This window comes from Hydra vulgaris, chromosome 12 (genome assembly GCF_038396675.1).
Source record: "Hydra vulgaris chromosome 12, alternate assembly HydraT2T_AEP".
NCBI classification, from domain to species: domain Eukaryota; kingdom Metazoa; phylum Cnidaria; class Hydrozoa; order Anthoathecata; family Hydridae; genus Hydra; species Hydra vulgaris.
Window position 1 is genome coordinate 50247374 of NC_088931.1, and position 20880 is coordinate 50268253.

General features: G+C 26.7%; 1 protein-coding gene across 1 annotated transcript in view; it reads right to left on the reverse strand.

The window, feature by feature from the left end:
* The window catches only part of LOC105845853 (uncharacterized), a 201050-nt gene that overhangs the window by 53771 nt on the left and 126399 nt on the right, over positions 1–20880 (reverse strand). The window contains exons 20-22 of the mRNA XM_065813584.1: positions 20388–20693; positions 12923–13231; positions 11912–12610 (exon numbers count right to left, since the gene is read on the reverse strand). Coding sequence (XP_065669656.1) covers positions 11912–12610; positions 12923–13231; positions 20388–20693 — 1314 coding nt within the window. The remainder of the gene's footprint in view (positions 1–11911; positions 12611–12922; positions 13232–20387; positions 20694–20880) is intronic.

The window sequence follows — 20880 nt, forward strand, 5'->3', positions numbered from 1 at the left end:
GAGAAAAAACTCTTCCTGATGATCCAGCAATGGTGAAACTTCAAGTCGAAGATAAAAGTTAGATAAGTGTTTTTTTACTAATTTATATATATATATATATATATATATATATATATATATATATATATATATATATATATATATATATATATATATATATATATATATATATATATATGAATATATATATATGAATATATATATATAAATACAGTATTGGTCAAACCATGGTGAACAAATTCAAATTTAAAACAAAACTTGATAAAAAAAACAATTGAACATATTGACATAATGAAACATATTGAAATAATGATAATAAAACAATTAAAAAGATTTTTAAATAATTTATTATGTTCTTAACAAAATTTAAAATGTTCAAATCGCAAAAAAATCTTATCACATTTTTCTTAAGTTAATACATTTTTCTTTTTTAAATTAATGCATTTTTTATAAGATTCAACTGTCTTTGTTCATTTACCATTTTCTTTTGTTTCACTTTTTTTTTCATAATGGTAGTCTAAAATAATAAAATAGATTTTGAAATATTTGATCTATTATTTTTTCAATTAAACTAAGACCAGATTTAACTCATGATATAACTTAACATTATTGCATATAGAATTGCATTAAAAAATAACTTATGACAAATTAGGAAGCATTTATTTATATTATTAAAAAATTTAAAAATGAAAAACATCAGAAATTTGTAGAAAATATAATATAGCTAAATCAACTGTATACAAAAATTTAAAATTATTCAAATCTTGTGACTGATATGAAGCATACTAGTAGGACAAATATCCAAGAAAAATATCACAGACCGATCAAAGAATTGTTAAAAGGCTTAGAAAAGATTTACCTTGCCATCCACAAAATTAACAGAAAAATTTGAACTAAAAATCTCTTAGCGCACTGTGTGATAATCAGCTTTTATATATATATATATATATATATATATATATATATATATATATATATATATATATATATATATATATATATATATATATATATAATCTCTAAATGCACTGTGTGATAATCAGCTTTTATATTTATATATATTCTATATTATATAAATTATATATATATTATAAATATATATATACATATATATTATATATACATATATATATATATATATGTATATATAAATATATATATTATATATTTTATATTTATATATATATATATATACATATATATATATATATATATATATATATATATATATATATATATATATATATATATATATATATATATATATATATATATATATGTATATATATACAGTATTGGACAAAACATTTGCAACCAACATCGAACAATGCTAAAAAGTGTTCCTAATTTTACATGTCTTAAAAATGAAACGAACTATACTACCACAGCAAACAGTTCAGGAGTCTAGAGTCATAGCATGCCATGACATGAGCAATCAGCTGACAGGTGACAGCACACAGACAGAATTTCGTTGACAAGTGCCATTTTGCACCAAACAAAACAAGTGCAACTTTTTTGATTTGTTTCATTTTCTTAAGTCTGGTCCGTGTCAACGTCACGGAAGTTTTTTAATACTTAACGGAAGTATCCAGAAGTTTTTAGAAGTTTCCAGAAGCATGCAGAAGCTTCCAGAAGTTTCCACATCTGGAAGCATCCAGTAGCATCCAGAAATATCCAGAAACATTCAGAAGCATCCAGACGCATCCAGAAGCTTCCAGAAGCATCAAAAAGAAGCATCGAGAATTTTCCAGAACAGGTTCACACAGGTTCATTTTACTATATAAGAGACATGTAAACCGACATGTAATTCAGTCAGTATATGGAAGTCAATCAGTCAATATTATCAAGACAGTTTATCGATGTGAGTTTTATCAAAGTGTTTTATCGAAGAACATCAATATAAGAAGTGAAATACAACAAGTGTTTCATTACATCAATACAGTCCAAATCCAACCAAGATGTTGTGTTCCACAGAGCATTATTGTATCATCACAAGGTAAATGTAACACGGTAAGCCTTGAGAAGCGTGATTATTTATTTTTATTATTTTTAGGACTTCAAGTGCAAAAATGGCTCCCGACATTCTTGATTGGAACTTAGAAAGAAAATTATTGGCGATTACGTAAGTGGAATGTCACAAAAAAGTATTTGTGATAAATATCGCGTGAAAAAATGAACCGTATCAAGACTATGTTCCAAATATCGCTCAACGGGGAAGTTGGCAGCAGATAACAAAGGTGGAAGACCGCGTTCCACCACTTCTAGAGAAGATTCTATGATTGTCAGATCCGTCAAGAAGGATCCCTGGATATTATCAGTCGAGATACAAAAGCAATTAGAGCTACCTGTATCGGACCGAACAATCAGACGACGTGCTGTTGAAGCCGGATTGTTTTCTCAACGCCCTGCAAAGAAACCGCTGATTTCACTAAAAAACCAGAAGAAAAGACTCCTGTTTGCTACATCTCATATTGACTGGAATGTGCAGAAATGGCGAACTGTCCTGTTCAGTGATGAATCGAAGTTCAACATCATTGGGAGCGATGGCATTTGCCGTGTACGTCGACCGGCCAGAAAACGCCTCGATTTACGTTACTGCCATAAGACCGTGAAGCATGGTGGAGGCAATGTAATGATCTGGGGGTGTTTTTCTGCTAACGGTCTAGTTCCAATACATCGAAACGATGGAATAATAGACCGTTTCATGTATGAAAATATCCTGAAAGATGTTATGTTACCTCATGCTGAATGGAATATGCCAATAAAATGGGTTTTTCAGCAAGACAACGATCCGAAAAACACTGCAAAAGTAGTCAAGAAGTGGTTTCAAGACAACCACCTATCGGTGATAGATTGGCCACCTCAATCTTCGGATCTCAACTCTATGGAGAACCTGTGGGAGATCGTCAACCGCAGAATTAATCGTGAAGGTGTTCGTAATAAAGATCAACTGTTTGAATAAATCCAAAAGGCCTGGGCAGCGATTCCACAAAGTTTCATTGATCACCTGATTGAATCTATGCCTTGAAGATGCAAGGCTGTGATCAACAACAAAGGATTCGCCACGAAATATTGATAGTGAAATACAGCTTGGTCAACATTTTGTCGAGTTGCACTTGTTTTGTTCAGAAGGAAATCAACTTTTTTTAATACTTTTGATTACTTTATTAATTTTCGTGTACAAATAATGAACTTTGTGATGAATAAAACTTAAAGAACTTTGTCTCTAAACAGTTACATAGTTATTTCTCTAAATTGAAAAAATGCAGCACTTTTATATAAAGAAACTAAATTAGCATTATTTAGTTGCACTCGTTTTGTCCGATACTGTATATATATTATACTATATTATAATATTTAAAAAGAAAATGTTTTTTTTTTAAATACCTGGAAAAAAACATCTCATTTCTTTCAAAACTAATAACCTGGACCTGGTTTCAAAATAAGAAACATAGCAAAATTGGACTGTAGACCAGTGGAAAAACATACTTCTTAAGGTAATTCAAATACAATTTCTTTGAAAGCGACAACAAGAAGAAAGTTAGGAGACTAAAACACATCAGATACAACACTAAATATACCAAGAGGTGTTAAGCATGCAACATCTGCTATGGTTTGAGGATGTTTCTTAGCATTAGTAACTGGTACTATTTGCAAAGTTAAAAAAATTTTGGACCACCTTGGTGTATGAAAACACCATAAAAGGTATTATGTTGCCACATACTGAATGGGAGATGCCCCTAAAATGATTTTTTTCAACAAGACAATGACCTCAAACATAAAACATAAAGCCTATATCAAATCCTATCAAAATTTTCTGGGAAATAAAGATTAAGCATGCAAAGTGAAGACTAGTGATGAACTTTCTGAACTAGAAAAAAAAGGCCTGCCATTAGATTTATATGAGAACTATTTAATTAATTGAGTCAAAAAATGAAAGCAAAGGTAGTAAAGGTAGTCTTACCAAATATTAAATTAATTTTGGAAAATTTTCAAAAAATAAAAATTTGAATTTTGAAAGTTGATTTTTTGAATGTCTACCATATTTTTTCCGAAGAAATATAATACTATAAAGAAATATATTTTTAAATTTCGGTAAAAACTATTTAAAAATTAATGTGTTCACAAGTTTTAACACTTTTTTTCCGCTTTTGTTTTAAATTTGAGTTTGTCTACCATGTTTTGTCCGATATTGATATTTACACACACATGTACATACAAATCCATGAAAAGTTTGATGGTTAAAAAATGGTACTGCCACAATTTTTATTGAAATTAGATTTTGCTAGATAAAAACGATGTCAAAATAAGAAAGGAACATAAAAAGAATTAACAAATTTTATTTAACTTGTTGATCTTGCAAAAAAAGATAAACTTTATATGCTGAAAATAGATTTGATTTAAAAGAGTTAAAGGAAGAATCTGTGTTGCCAGAAAAGTAAATAAAACATTATTTAGTTTAAATAATTATTTAAAATTTTTTTTAAAACAACTCTAATAGGTAACTATAAAAGCATATAAAATGGTAGTTTATGACTCTTCTCATTAACTAGCTTTTTTGATTTAATAAAGGAAAATTAATTAAAACAGAAAAAACACTAGTTTATGGAAAAAAACATTTGTTCAATATTTATACATCAATCAATGCACACTAAAAGAATTCATTGTTAAAATATAAATAAAGTTATGAACTGTCTTCTTCACTAAAGTTAGTAACATCTTCAGTGGCATTACAGAGTAGTATTTTATACATGGCAAGAACTCTGTCTTCTACTCCTACTAGATAAAGAAGTCAAAAAACATCATTTTTTTAAGCAAGCTTAACAGAGTTCTTTAATTCCAAACATTTTGGTCGGAAATTGTCTCATTTCTTTCCTTTTTTAAGGAGACTGTGTGATATTGGCTCAGAATGGTAACTGCATGGAACCACTTCAAGCTTGTCAGAACAAATAAAGAGTTTTTTTGCTTCACTGATTTTAAATGTTTTTTGGTTCTTGACAAACTTTTTCACTTCTGATCTGAAGTTAAGTGCTGACCAGTCTTGCCCATAAACCCTGACTTTTCCATGTTGGCTAAGTATGTTTATGTATTTATTAGGCTCAAGAATTTTATCTTTTTTTTTTATATCTAGCTGTACTCAACCAAACACACGATCTGCTGGCAGATATGAGTGCCCATGTTCTGGAAAATGTATGTGTAATATGCAGTTTCTTGAAACATAACTTTCTTAGAGCAAGAAGCATAGATGCCATATTTATGAATAACAATACCTAGAACATATAAATAAAGGTGCGAAATAAGTAGGCTTCTCCTATTGATAATTTTGGTAGTACATCATGTCAAAGCAGATAGTCATCTCATTTGGGTGGATATCATTAAGCAAACTGTAAAATTTTCTTGCTTTCCTTTTGTGAAGAATGAAAAGTGCAGTTTTTCTTTACTTTCGGTCTGTTGCTGGGTATCCAAATGATAAATTGTAATGATTTATAAATTTTCCATAGAAATAATGGTAGCCCACATTTTGAGCAATAGTTGTACTATTTTTGTCCAAAAAGAGTTGGTACATGTATTTTACATTTTTTACAGAGGGCAAATATTTACGCCCAGGAGCACCTTTTCTTCCATAATGACTTGCTCTGCATGTAAATGTCTGAATATGGTTTTTAATAGCTTCTTTCATTTCAGAAAAAACTGCTTTCTTCCTGTCTCCTCCTCTATTTTCAGGTCTGGTTGTTCCATGCTAATACCAGTGTCTTGCAATTTGTATAACTCTATCAGGATTTATGGCTAGATAATATAAATAAAACATTGACTTTTGTCAATAAAACATTTTTTCAACAAATATACATGCATAACTTATGCAAATTATTCTGAATTAAAAGTAAAGTAATTTTAAACTTACACAATACTGAACAAAATGAAGCTTGGCAAACTGGTAGTTTGTATCCTTCAATGCATAAAAAGTACTCAATGCTCCTAGTTCTAAATTTTTTTCGCTCATTATTTTTGGCTCTTTTAATACTAACTATATTAGGCATTGATAGTTTGATAGTATAGAAGCATCCTGCGTCATTTCTTAAATAAGCTGAAATTTTTACCAAATGTGCTCTATATTATTTCAATTTAAAATACAAACTATAAATGTTGTAAAATTGAACGGCTAATTAACTTTTAATTGTTTTTTTGAAAAAGCTTCCATGCAAAAGTTTAGAAACAGTATCATGCCTTGCAATCAAATCATGTTTTTGTAAACAAAAGCAACATTTAAGGCCAAAATTTTTGTGAAATTAAATAGTTTAATTACTTTAGAGATATTTCAAAGGCAGTGAAGTATAACTAATTGCTAAAATATTTGTAAAATTTTATAATTTAATTACTTGAATAATATTACTAATTTTTTAAAAGCATGGGAAAAGCTAAGGAAGTTTCAAAGGAAATAAAGGAATTAATTATAAAAGCTGTGGGAAATAAAATGACTTACAGGCAGATTTCTGAACTTTACAATGTTTCTAAACTCCTCACAAGATTGCTGTTGAACTTAATACATTTATGCAATAATTGCATGGCACAAACTGTAGCATCAATAAAACTAAGCGTTGATTATGACAAAATAATCTGTATGGCTGTCATCCAGTTAAGAAACAGCTAATATCTGCAAGAAATTTTAGAAACCATAATAACATTTGCAAAAGATCATATTAGTTAATGACTGGTCAGAAGTCCTTTTTTCTGATAAATCAAAGTTTATGCTATTCAGTAGTAATGGAATTAGGTACAATAGGCGCTCAGTAGGAGACAATTTTAACCCAAAATATCAGTTAACCACTTTTAAACATGGAGGAGAAAATGTTATGGTTTGGGGATGTTTTAGTCGTGACAATGTGGGTCCCATTCATCATATAGAAGGTATTATGGAACAGAGAGTTTATTTAGAAATCATAAAGAATGTTATGCTGCCACATGCAAAGCATAAAATGACTTGCAAATAGATCTTACAACAAGATAATCATCCAAAGCATTGAGCCAGATCTGTTAAGGAATATTTTAAATTACAAAAAATCAAATTTCTTTAATGGCCTCCAGAAAAACAGAGCCCAGATCTCAATCCAATTGAGCATCTTTGAGAGTACATCGACCGGCAATTAGTTTCTAGAAAAACAACTAATAAAGACCATTTATTTGCATTGATTTAAGAATGTTGGTATAATATTCCTTAGAATGTTCTCATTAAATTAGTAGATTCAATGTCTTGTGGCTGTGATGCTGTTTTATAGGCAAATGGATATGCCACAATACTAAGTGTTTTATTAAAACAATTTTATTGTCAAAAAATTGTTATTTTGTGAATTTTAGTAAAAGTTTCAGCTTTTTTGAAATAAATATCAATCAAATTCAGTTATTTCTAAACTTTTGCACAGAAGCTTTTTCAAAAAAACAATTAAAAATTAATTAACCGTTCAATTTTACAACTTTTATGGTTTGTATTTTAAATTGAAATAAAATAGAGCACATTTGGTAAAAATTTCAGCTTATTTATGAAAGTTTGTAAAAATTTATGCAGTAAAAACTGAAAAAAAGTTGGTGTTTCTAAACTATATATATATACATATATATATATATATATATATATATGTATATATATATATATATATATATATATATATATATATATATATATATATATATATAAATATAAATATATATATATATATATATATATATATATATATAAATATATATATATATATATATATATATATATATATATATATATATATATATATATATATATATATATATATATATATATATATATATATATATATATATATATATAGCTGACCATTAATTTCGAGTCTGTTGAAACTAATGGTCACTGTATTAAAAGAATTTTTCTAAGGCATGCTTCTAAGTCATAGGGTTCAGAAAGGAGTAACAATATCTAAAAAATTAAAATTAAAAATAACTATTTGAGTAAATTGTCATTGGTTCAGCCTTTAAAAAATAAACTTGAAACATTTGAAAAATGAACAACTTTTATTTAGTGATATATTAAACAATAACATAGTGCTTGATAGAAATTATTAAATAAATAATTCTGATCAAGTGCTATATTGCAGACAAAACAGTTTCCAACTTATATAAAAATCTAATCAATCTAAAAATATATTACAAAAATATACTCTAGGTAATAAATAATTTGTCATTTTAGATTTGTGGCAGCCATCACCACACTATCATGAATATAATGGTGTAAAAGACTATAGAACCAAACTGCAACATTTAACTATGGTATCACAAAGGATATAAAAGCAACTTTAATTTCTATTTTAGATAAAAACTCAAATCTGTTAAAAACAATACCACTTTTTGAATTTCACAAACCAAACATATTATCATAGTATATTTTGGAAATTAACAAATATACTTGAGCACTGTTTATTAAACAGAAACTAGTGCACATCCTAATGGTAAGTATTGGTAAAAATGGTAAGTAGTTTATAAATAACATGTATATTATTGCTTTTTTGTAGATGGAGGAACCAAATACATAAATTTGAGTTAAAATAATATCTATCAAATAATAATTATCATTTTTGATTCAGATTTGATTTGAAATAACACTTAATTTAAAAGCTTTTAAAAATGAATAATGAAAAATTATCTTAATTAATATGTATATATATATATATGTATGTATATGCATACATACATACATATTATATATATATATATATATACATATATATATATATATATATATATATATATATATATATATATATATATATATATATATATATATATATATATATATATATATATATATATATATATATGTATGTATGTATGTATGTATATGCATACATACATATTATATATATATATATATATATATATATATATATATATATATATATATATGTATGTATGTATGTATGTATATGCATACATACATATTATATATATATATATATATATATATATATATATATATATATATATATATATATATATATATATATATATATATGTATGTATGTATATGCATACATACATACATACATACATACATATATATATATATATATATATATATATATATATATATATATATATATATATATATATATATATATATATATATATATGTATGTATGTATGTATGTATGTATGTATGTATGTATGTATGTATGTATGTATGTATGTATGTAAGGGTGTACACTTTGACTTTTGGTCTGTCATCAGAAGAGCAACTGAAAGAAACTAGTTCATTAATTTTGGTTGCTCCCTGACTTTTTGAGTTGCCTATCTCTATTTTTTATAAAAATTTTCGCATTCAGCGGGTTTCTTGTATATTTTAGTCATTTTAATTTCAGGTATAAGTGTAGACTAGAAATAACTTGTGAAAAAGAAAAGTAATATTGTAAACTATTGTTGTAATGTGAATGTAACATTCACTTTTCCACTTTTAGATAAAGCACATGCTGATATATATGCCATTAGATTTTTCACTTGAATTAAGCGCTCATTTATCGAAAAAATATGGGCTCTTTTTTACAACAACAAAGTATTGACAAATATATAAAAAAAATTTTAAGTACTTTAAAACCCATAGCTTTTAATGTGTTGTAATTATTAAGATCTTATTTGTTACAGGAGCTTAAAAACTATTGATATTTTGAAAGTATTTTAAAGTACTGTGTTGTAATTAAATTTAATTTTAAACCTTGATAAAAATTATTTAAACTAATTTAATAAAAATTATTAGTTGAATCTAAATTCAGTATTTGAAAAAGATTTTATTTCCTTATAATCTATTTCTTAAAACTAATAGGGTAGGGTGGGGTAATATGGATTGTTGGGGTAATATGGATATATTCAACAAGTTTCCATGGAGTAAGTTATCTATACATAATTCTAAAACTTGAAAATTACCAACAGTTTTTACACATAATTGGCTTCTTTTTTTTGCGTTAATAATGTTTATATTTGATTTACATGAAGAGTTAATATATAAAAAACGTTGTTTTGAAAAAATAATTAAAAAAAATGTTTTAAAACTTTTGTCTGCAGACTTCAGTAGTATTACTTATGGAAGTTTAATAATGTATATTCATTAGTTGAACCATGATGTAACATTATGTAAAATTTAATTTATAAGTTCTCTAACCCATATTGATAAATAAACAAAAATCTAAAATGGGGTAAAATGGATATACAGGTAAAATGATAGTGGGGTAAAATGGATATATATAAAATATATATCCATTTTACCCCATTGTTCATAAAACATCAAAAACAGCCTATTACATAGCTCCATCATTTGGTAAATCAATGTATACTGTACTGTTTTGTGGGTCAGCAAATGGCCAGTATCTACCTCCCTTTGTTGTCTACAAAGCCACCTTTATGATGCATGGTGTCAAAATAGACCAGAAAATGCAATGTATGGTGTAACAAAATCCGGTTGGATGGAGGACTATATTTTTGAAAGTTGGATTGACAGGTTTATTATTCATGTAAAGGATTATGAAAAGCCTGTGTTGCTGCTATGTGATGGACACAACAGCCATATAACATATTCTACTGTTAAAAAGGCTCTAAACAATCATACAATTTTAATTTGCTTACCTCCGAACACAATTCACACATTACAACCTCTTGATGTTGGTTTTTTTGCTCCATTGAAATCCCATTGGAAGAAAATCCTTAAAGATTGGTTAAGAGAAAGCAGACATAAAAATGTTGACAAGTCTGTATTTCCAACTTTACTAAAAGCTCTTATCAGTAAAATAGATAACAAACTCCTGGAAAGTGGTTTTAATGGTAGTGGTCCTTACCCTGTTGACAAATCAAAACCTATAAAAAAGATAGTGAATATGCAACCAAAGCACGAGGAAGTAGATGAGTCTAACAAAAAAGAAAATGTTGTAAAAAACCTGCAGAGAGCAATCGATTCTGTACTTACATCTAGCCCAAATCAACCTACACTGACAGCACTTGCAAATTCAAAAAAATGCAAAGCACGTGTCCAGGCCAAAAAGGGAGAAATCTTAACAGCACAAGATGTTGTCGCAAGGTTACAAGAGGAAGAAAAGAATAAAGCTGGAAAGGAGACTGTATCAGTAAGTAAAAGAAAACTGCTAGACATAACCAATACAGTTTGACTTTTTAAATACGTGAAAAGCAATAAGTGTGATATCAAATCAAATATAATGAGTATCCTTATATCAAATATAATGAGTATCTGTATTACCCCACCAGTGGGGTAATTTGGATATATGAAAAGTGTTAAAAGAGAATTAGTATGCTAGTTATTTAAAATATATTTATGTTTTACTCATTGTGATTTTATTGTATACACCCTAAATGTAAAGAAAAATAACAAAAGTTTTTATGGTGGTTTTTAACTAAAAAAAAAAATTATATTAGAAAAAAATATATCTAAAATTCTCTCCGTATTACCCCTCCCCACCCTACTTTAAATAATCTTTTGTCTGTTTATTACAATTTATTTATTCATTTTAATTTTTACGTATTTAATGTTGTATTTTAATACTATGCTAATAATAATGAACTGACCATAAAAATCAATAGTCACACAAAATATACACATGTATATATATTTATATATATATATATATATATATATACATACATATATATATATATATATATATATATATATATATATATATATATATATATATATATATATATATATATATATATATATATATATATGTCAAACCAACAGTCAATGTAGGGGCACCCCTTTGATGCAGCATGCTATAAGATAGTCGATGTATGTATTAAAGCCCCCGGCAGCAGGCTATTTCAGTGTGAAGTCATAGGCTTATCTAAATACAAAGGACATAAATAATAAAATAAAAAAACTTATTCTTACTGTCTTCATTAGTAAACACACAGCTTTGAGAGCTATAAGGCCCAGTTCCATTTATATTAAAAGCCGCAATTTTACAACAAAGCTGCTCATACTTGTTTAAATTTGTTAACAATATTGTTGTTGTATTAATTTTTTCATTTATTAACAAACTTTCTTGACTTCGATTGCATATTAAAATATAACTAATCTGGTTTAAATCAATGTTTGCACAACTTGAATTGAGCTTATTCCATGTAATATTCATTGAAGTTGATGAAAGGTTTTGCATTTGTAGAAGTGTAGGTTCACAACTTGGTGCATCAGAATATGTTTGGATTGTAATACTATTTGATAAATTACCACAACCTAATTCATTGCAAAGCTGAATTGACACCTCATATTGTGTATAAGGGTGTAACCCTACCAAATCTAAAACAAAGTCTGTTTTTTGGTTGAAGTATTTCTTTAAATCATGCCAAGCACATTGATCTGAATGACCAGAATATTTATCTAAGAAGTTAATAAGATAAATAGGTTGACGAAGATAATCATTAGATGGAGGACCAGGGTTGTAGTTTTTGTCTGTAACATTTACATTAAACAACCAATAGATACTATTTCCCTGAAAATAGTTTGGCAAAATACTTTTAGTAGTAAAAGAAGCATTTGTTGAACCAGAGACATAAAAACTTTCAATAAATGGTGTAACGCAAAATGACACTAAAAATATTATCAATTATACATACATATATATTACATACGTATGTATGTATGTATGTATGTATGTATGTATGTATGTATGCATGTATGTATGTATGTATGTATGTATGTATGTATGTATGTATGTATGTATGTATGTATGTATGTATGTATGTATGTATGTATGTATGTATGTATGTATGTATGTATGTATGTATGTATGTATGTTTGTACATATGTACCCCCTTCCCTGTGCTTGCACCAGTGTAAGGAAATTGATGTATAAACATTTATTTGCATTTATTATATCACAGAGTTTTATTAGATATTTACCTGATTGATAATCCTGAATGCATAAATAGTTTTCTGGACCAGCATCAACTGAAAAAGCATTTATACTAGCTATATAAAAATAGCAAGAGTTTGCATTTTCAAGGACAAACCTGTTATCAGCTATATTAATTGTAGTAAAATCTATGTTTTGAAATGTTGTACTTGTCACATAACCATAGCGTAGTTGATAAAATCCAGGTATTTCGTAATTGCTCCAAACATCAGTGGTGTTATCAAGACTGTTCCAGGTGAAATAAACTGAGGAATTATTGAAAACAGCAGTAAAATTTTCTGGAGACTTCTCAGGTGCTGTAAATACATAAATTTAAAAATGTAATCTTTTCATTCTTTCACTTTTTTGAAATTTTCAATACTAACACAGCCAAATAATGTTAAAATGTTGCAAATTAAAAAGTTTTGATAAAAATAGTTGAGTTTTTTAATTTACTATACTACATGACTACGACAAAAGTTTAAATAAAAACAAAAAAATAAAGTTTAAATAAACATAAAATTTGATAAAATGTCTTTGATTTTCTTTCATTAAAAAAATTTGGAAAATAATTTAAATTAATTTTTTTCTATCGAAAAAAAAACAACAATCAACTTCAAAATAAAAAAAATATTAAATATAAACAAATAAAAATGTATTAAAAAATAATAGTTTAATAATAAATAATAAATGTATAAAATTAAATAAGCCCAAATGTTTCAAACCACTCAAAATTACAGATTACAGTAAAAAAATGGAGGAAAAAAATGGTAGAATTTCTAGTATCCTCCTATGACTCCTTAACAATGAAAAACTTTTTCCTTATTTGTAATAAAGTGTAAAAAAAAAAAAAAAGTAAAAAAGTACTGAGATTGGCATAATAACATTATGCCAATATCAGTACAATTAAAACTCATTTACAAAAATGCTTTAAGTGCCCAGTTATAAGACCATATATTTTCAATTAGGTTAAGATCTTATAATGTAGAGCACCAAAATATCACGTTGAACTTTTTTGCTTGAAACCATTCATTGTTTGAGTGTGTTGTGTAAGCTAAAAAATGCCTGAAAATGTTTAAAATTGCCTTCAACTGCTTGACTAGTGGAATTATACATTTTTCCATTTTTTTGTAGACTTACTGAATAATATGTTATTTATCACTAACATATCAATACCTTTGTGGGTTTTGCATATCCAAATGCCAAATGAACTTTTACCTGCTGTTGATATGATAGTCAAACTGTTCTGAATATTTCAAATAATTTAACATATATTCTTTCTTGCAATAAATCATTTGAAAAGTAGCACTATCTCTCTAAATTAATTATACTCAACCTTCTTCATTTTCATTGTTACATACATTATTCAATTCACTGCAATTCAACTAGCATCCTTTTTTTTAAATTTTTAAAATAAAGTTGTTTTTTTCTTTTTCTTTTTTAAAAAAATATTTTTTTCTTTATATTTTCATTTTGTCTATTTATTTTTTTCTCTTAAAACTCTCAAGTATATTTCAGAAGATATACTAAAAAGACAGAAGAAAATTTGTGTATATTAGATCCTATCATTTGTACTGAAAAATAAGTTTTAATGCAAATGGAACTTACTTATTTGGGAAAGTTTAGTTCTAAATAGATTGATTTCAGAAACTCTTGTATTTTATCATTATTCTTTACTAGCTCAATCCTTTATGTTGTTAATTTTTGTATATCTAGTCTTTAATAACATTTAGAATAAAAAAACATACTCAAATATTGTTTAGAAAACTGCAATTAATATGCTGCTGAAGCTATTTTTAAATATATGCATTTGTTAAAAGATTGGTTCTTGAGAAAGTGTGATAAATAAAACTGAATCTTATCTTTAGCCATGTTTAAATCTCTTGGTCAAAATTTATTTGCAATGGACCAAAATCCAATGTCAAAAAGTTGGACAATGTATACAGTGTAAGAAATATTACTTTTTTTTTGCATATCCTAAAACTGCTTTTATGACTAATGTACATAATAATAATAAGATATACATAATTACATAATGTAAGTTTCAAAATATGAAGGTTTTAATAAAGTTTGAAAAATAACCTTTTTTTTAAATAGTAAACAAAATAAATAAAATAAAAATGGAAAAAGAAACCCTTCATTTATATTATAAATAAAGTAGTTTAAATAAAAACACCCAAAATGCAAAAAGCAAACGCTTGATTTAAATTATAATTAAACTAAAAATGAAAACAAAACGTTTTAATTTCTTTAAAACAACATTTTACAAAAAAACCAACGGAAAAATGAGCGTTTTTTTCAAATCCCTAATATAAAAGTCATATACATATATGACTGCTAGAATTAAACATGTTTCCAAGTTTTTTTGTAGACTGAATGATATATATATATATATATATATATATATATATATATATATATATATATATATATATATATATATATATATATATATATATATATATATATATATATATATATATATATATATATATATATATATATATATATTTATAAAATAAACCAATAAAAATAATTACAAGATGACTCAGCAAATAATCAGTCAATATAATCAAAATAAAATAAACTGCCATAAATAAGTTAATGGTATATAGGAAAGTTTGTTTATTAAGTGAGGTGAAGTGATTTCGCCATTTAATGTGTATCGTTTCTTTAACTTTTAAGGAAACATTAAAAAAAATGTCAAAAATTAAAGAAAATGGTGTTATTTTTAAACAAACTTGACAAATGGACAAATGAGGTCGACAATAATTTGCTGACCTTAATCTATTAGGGACTGGCATCAGGACGACTAAAAAAATTTAATACAAAGGTTTTAGCATAAAACATAGAAACAAGGTTGACAATTTTTTGCCGACCTCAAAAACTTCTAGATCAGCATTGCCAAATGCCAACCCTAATTCCATGGGTTGATATATATATATATATATATATATATATATATATATATATATATATATATATATATATATATATATACATATATATATATATATATTAATTTTAATCAACTCTGAACAAAAGCTGTTGTTCTAAGGAACAAAATAATAATTTTGACTCAAAAATAAGAAATAAAACAAACTTGTGACCTGAAATGCCTTTAACTTATGTTACGTGAAATAATAAAGTAAAAAAATGATTTAACTTTTAGTTTGAGTTTTTGTGAATCTGTATTGAGAATTTTATATTTTATTATTATAAAATATATGTATGTATGTATTTAATTTAGGCAGAGATGTAAGACCATGGTCCTCCGGCAGTATGGGAAAACATTATAATCACATTTTAAATCACTTTTCTTTTCAATTTTAATGATTTCAAAATAACATTTTTTTCAATTCAAAATGGTTATGAACAATTTTTTCAAATGTTATAACAAAAACATTAAATACCTTTGGAAAACTAATCCTCAAAAATTTTGGAACAATATCTGAAAAATTAAATTAAATTCGAGCACTTGTATTTTCACTAATAATAAAAAACGAGATAAAAAAATTTTAGAAAAAGTTCAACAAGCATTAATCTGATTCTTACACTATCAAAGTTACTAAAAGAAAATTCAAACACTGTCATAATCCACAACTTACAGATGAGTAAAATGAAATACATCATACAAATCTCTGACATCAAAACTAGCTTTCTTAAACTTAGTCAAATAGATTTCTGTGGCATGACTGACGAATATCTTAAATACTTTTTTAACAACCTCCAAATATGGCTTTCAAAATTTATAATATCTTTAATAGTTGATAATAGAGTACTTATAAACTTCCATAATTGTTCCAGTAGTCAAATCTTATAAAAAATTCCTTTATAATCCAGATAACTATCCTAGAATTATTATTATTATACCTACTTTGACAAAACTCTTCAAATATATTATTGTGCAAGTATGTTTGGAAACATCAGATAGCCACTCTCATTGATTTAGTTTCAATCAAAATAGCTTCACTCTTCATGCAGAGTTTCTTTTGAATGAAGCATCAAAACACTACAATAATAACTCATTAGTATGTATCTGTAGTTTAGGTGCAAATAAGGATGTCTTTAGGACTTGTTGTGTGAAAAACTTTATTACAAAAAAAACTACAACTATTAGTAGTTGGTGCACTGTTTAGTAGTTCATTCATTGTTTAGCAGTTCGTTCATTATACCACTCGGATACTGCTAGTATATCATACTTTGGACATGAATCAATTCATTTTAATTTTCAAATCCAATTTATTGCCATATTTATAAAATATCTACACTAAAAGTGTATCAACTCAAGTTGTTTCTGATTGTAAAGTTAGAACAACAGCAAGTGGTATACAACCTGGCATTATTGCATATGCAGACGATATAACCCTACAAATTCCTACTCTTTGTGGGCTACAAGAATAGGTTAATAAATTTTAAACACAATGCAAAAACTTCTTTATCAAACTAAACACTGAAAAAACTGAGTTTATTACTTTTGGTAAAAGTTCAGTTACAAAAAATACAATTCAAAAAAACAGATTTTCCCAACACCTCAATAATACACTGAAACATCTTAGATTACTAGGCAATAATTAAGGACGTACACAAAATATAGCTGCACTCCAAACAGTAAATATAAAAAAATGCATTATTTAATTTCAATCAATCTCTAGAGCTCTTATAAAATCTGGATTTGGTTTTTGTCAATCATATTAACTCTTAACTTATATTGCATTTATTCAAACCTCTGGCTGTACCGAATATATCATATGGCGTTTATATACATTCATTTACATTCTTTTTTAAAAACTAGAGAAAAGTCTACCATCTTCATTCTTTAAAATTAGTGACAGGTCTAACATTTTCATTCAATATAAATAAAGTTGTTTATCAGACTACTGAACAATAAAAATTGTTTTTTCCAAGTTTTGACTTGAATGTTTGATATCAATAAAGATAACAACTTAACCAACAAAATGATAAAATTTTTTGACCAACTAGAGCTAAGATTCGTGCAGTTTTTGAAAAAGGGTAAAAAAATCATTATCAAATTCCAAATCAATGAATGTAGGAGATAACATAGCAGTAATTTTAAACAAGTCCTTTAAATTCTGGAATATCAGTGAACAAAAAATGATATTCAAAAATTTGATTGAAAAAAATTATTCCAAGAAAAATTTCAATTAGACTCTAAATTAAATTAGAATTTAAAATAATAAATAATCTATACTATTTTCTGTTTTATTTCATAATCATCATTTTATTTCTTGTTATCTGATTTTTATGTATAGCAAACTTTACCTGCGTTCTCACATAAATTCATTTGTATAGATATAATACCCAAATGTAATTATTTGTGTCCCTAACATTAATAATGTCCAGAAAGAGTAATACAAATTGCTTATTTCACAAATTGGTAATAATTTTAAACTGGATTTTAATGAATAGTGAAAGGAATAGCAGACACTTTTGGAGGGAAGTTTTATAAGAACCTATTACGAATATTAAGAATACAATTCGTTTGATGAATAGTATTATTCATTAAACTTTGTAACAAAAGTTTACAGAATATTTGCTATTTGCAAATATTCTACTTTGTTTAATCTCATTGGTGAAGTTAAACAAAATTAAGCCAGTACTTTATTCCACAATTAAAGTAAGGTTTTAATTTAAAACTATTATAAAACCAGAAATAGTTAAAACAGTCATTTTATGAAGCTTTTATACATTTTAAACTTTTTACGTGTGGTTAATTTTGCGTCAGTCTATTCATTTCAACATGAATAGACTGATGCCTAAACAACGCTTCCAAATTGTGCAAATTTATTTTAAAAACAATAGTTCTGTTCGAAATACGTATCGAGCACTACATCCATTTTACGGTCAACATAATCCTCCATCAGAGCAATTAATTCGATTAACTGTGGACCGTTTTCGCACCACTTTTACTCTAAATGATAATACGCATCCACAGAGACGTTGTACAGTATGCACTAAAGAAGCCATTGCTGCTGTAGAGCGTAGTGTAAAGGAACTGAATCAGTCTACCCGGCATCGTGCACAGGAATTGGAACTGTGTCCATCCACTTTGTGGAAGATTTTGTGTAAAGATCTTGGTTTGCGTGCTTACAAAATCCAACTCGTGCAAGAATTGAAGCCACGCGATTACCTAGCAAGGTGTACATTTGGTGAATGAGCCCAAAACAAGATTGCCGTCAATCCTGATTTTCATAAGAAAATTTTGTTTAGCGATGAAGCTCACTTTTGGTTAAATGGCTACGCCAATAAACAGAACTGCCATATTTGGAGCGAAGGCAATCCTTAAGTGCATGTTGAGACACAATTACATCCAGAAAAACTGACTGTTTGGTGAGCTTTATGGGCTGGTGAAATCATTGGTCCATACGTCTTTAAGAACGATGTTGGCCAGAACATAACAGTATATGGTGACTACTATAGAGCCATGATTACTGACTTTTTTGTTCCTCGATTAAACAACTATAATGTGCAGGAGCTGTGGTTTCAACAAGACAGTGCAATATGTCACACAGCTCGTGCCACTATTGATTTACTGAAGGAAACATTTGATAACCGCGTAATTTCAAGATCCGATATACGACCACAAATGTTGGAAAAAGTGATTGAAAATTGGTGAATATCTTAAATATATTGACGAATATCTTAAATACTTTTTTAACAACCTCCTAATATGGCTTTCAAAATTTATAATATCTTTAATAGTTGATAATAGAGTATTTATCAACTTCCATAACTGTTCCAGTAATCTAATCTGGAGATTAGATTACAAACGTAATCTAATCTCCAGATTAGATTACGTTTGAATCAGCCATGGCGGTCATATGCCAGAAATTATATCTAAATTATAATGTCAAAACATTATCTTTTGAATAAAGTCAAGTACATGTCATTTTTAAAAAACACCTTGTTTTATTCCATTTCAAAGTTCTATACCTGTAAAAAAAACACCCTTTACATGAATATAAAAAAAATATCTAGAACAGGCATAGCAGTTATGAAAAAAATTTTTTTGTTATTAATGAGGTATTATTTCCTTATGTTTATAGCAATATTTGTAATTTTTATTCCAAAGTTTAAAAAAAAATCATTCAAAATTCAACTACATACTTAAATATTGAGTTGAAGTTTTTTATAAGTCTTTTACATCATTACATTATCAAAAGAAAAATATGTAATGATAAAATATTGCAATAAATTGAATCATCCAAGTAAAAGTATGATAAAGATGTTTTAGTTAATTAAGATTATACACAATAAGCTGATCAACATTTTTATTTTTATATCATTATAAATCCAAGAGTTTAAATATAAAAAGTATAAAAACTCATGCACTGGAATGAAACTCCCCTGTATGTATAGACTACTGCAACACATTTTAAAAATGCTTTTTTCTTAGAAAAAAAATTTCAAATTTCAAATTCTTATTGCTTAAGAAAAAGTATTTACGCTTACCAAATGGCAACAATTTTGCAATGACGTAGTTTGAGATTCCACAACCTGCTTGATTACAAGCTGCTACACTTATGTTGTGAATGCTTACAGCCTGTAAGTTTGTCAAACTAAACTCAAGCATGTATATTTTTAACTGTTCAAAACAATAGCATAACCCTATTGTACCATTTGCATACAGTTGTCTTCTACAAATTTTATAACTAGTGATTATTCCACGACTATTCTCTAAAGGAATTGAATTCCAATTCACTCTGATTGTTGTTCTATTCCATGTGTAGGTAGAAATATATGATGGTGCATCAGGTACTAAAAATATTTTGCAAAATTATATAATAATATAATTTAATACCAAATAGTACAAAACTATAAAAAATAAGTATAAAATATTATTGTTTAAAAAATACATAAACTCTTTAAAATGAAAAAATTATTATAACACTTTTGTGTTTAACTAATTTTTTCATGTTTTCTGAGAAAAAAATTAAAATTTTTA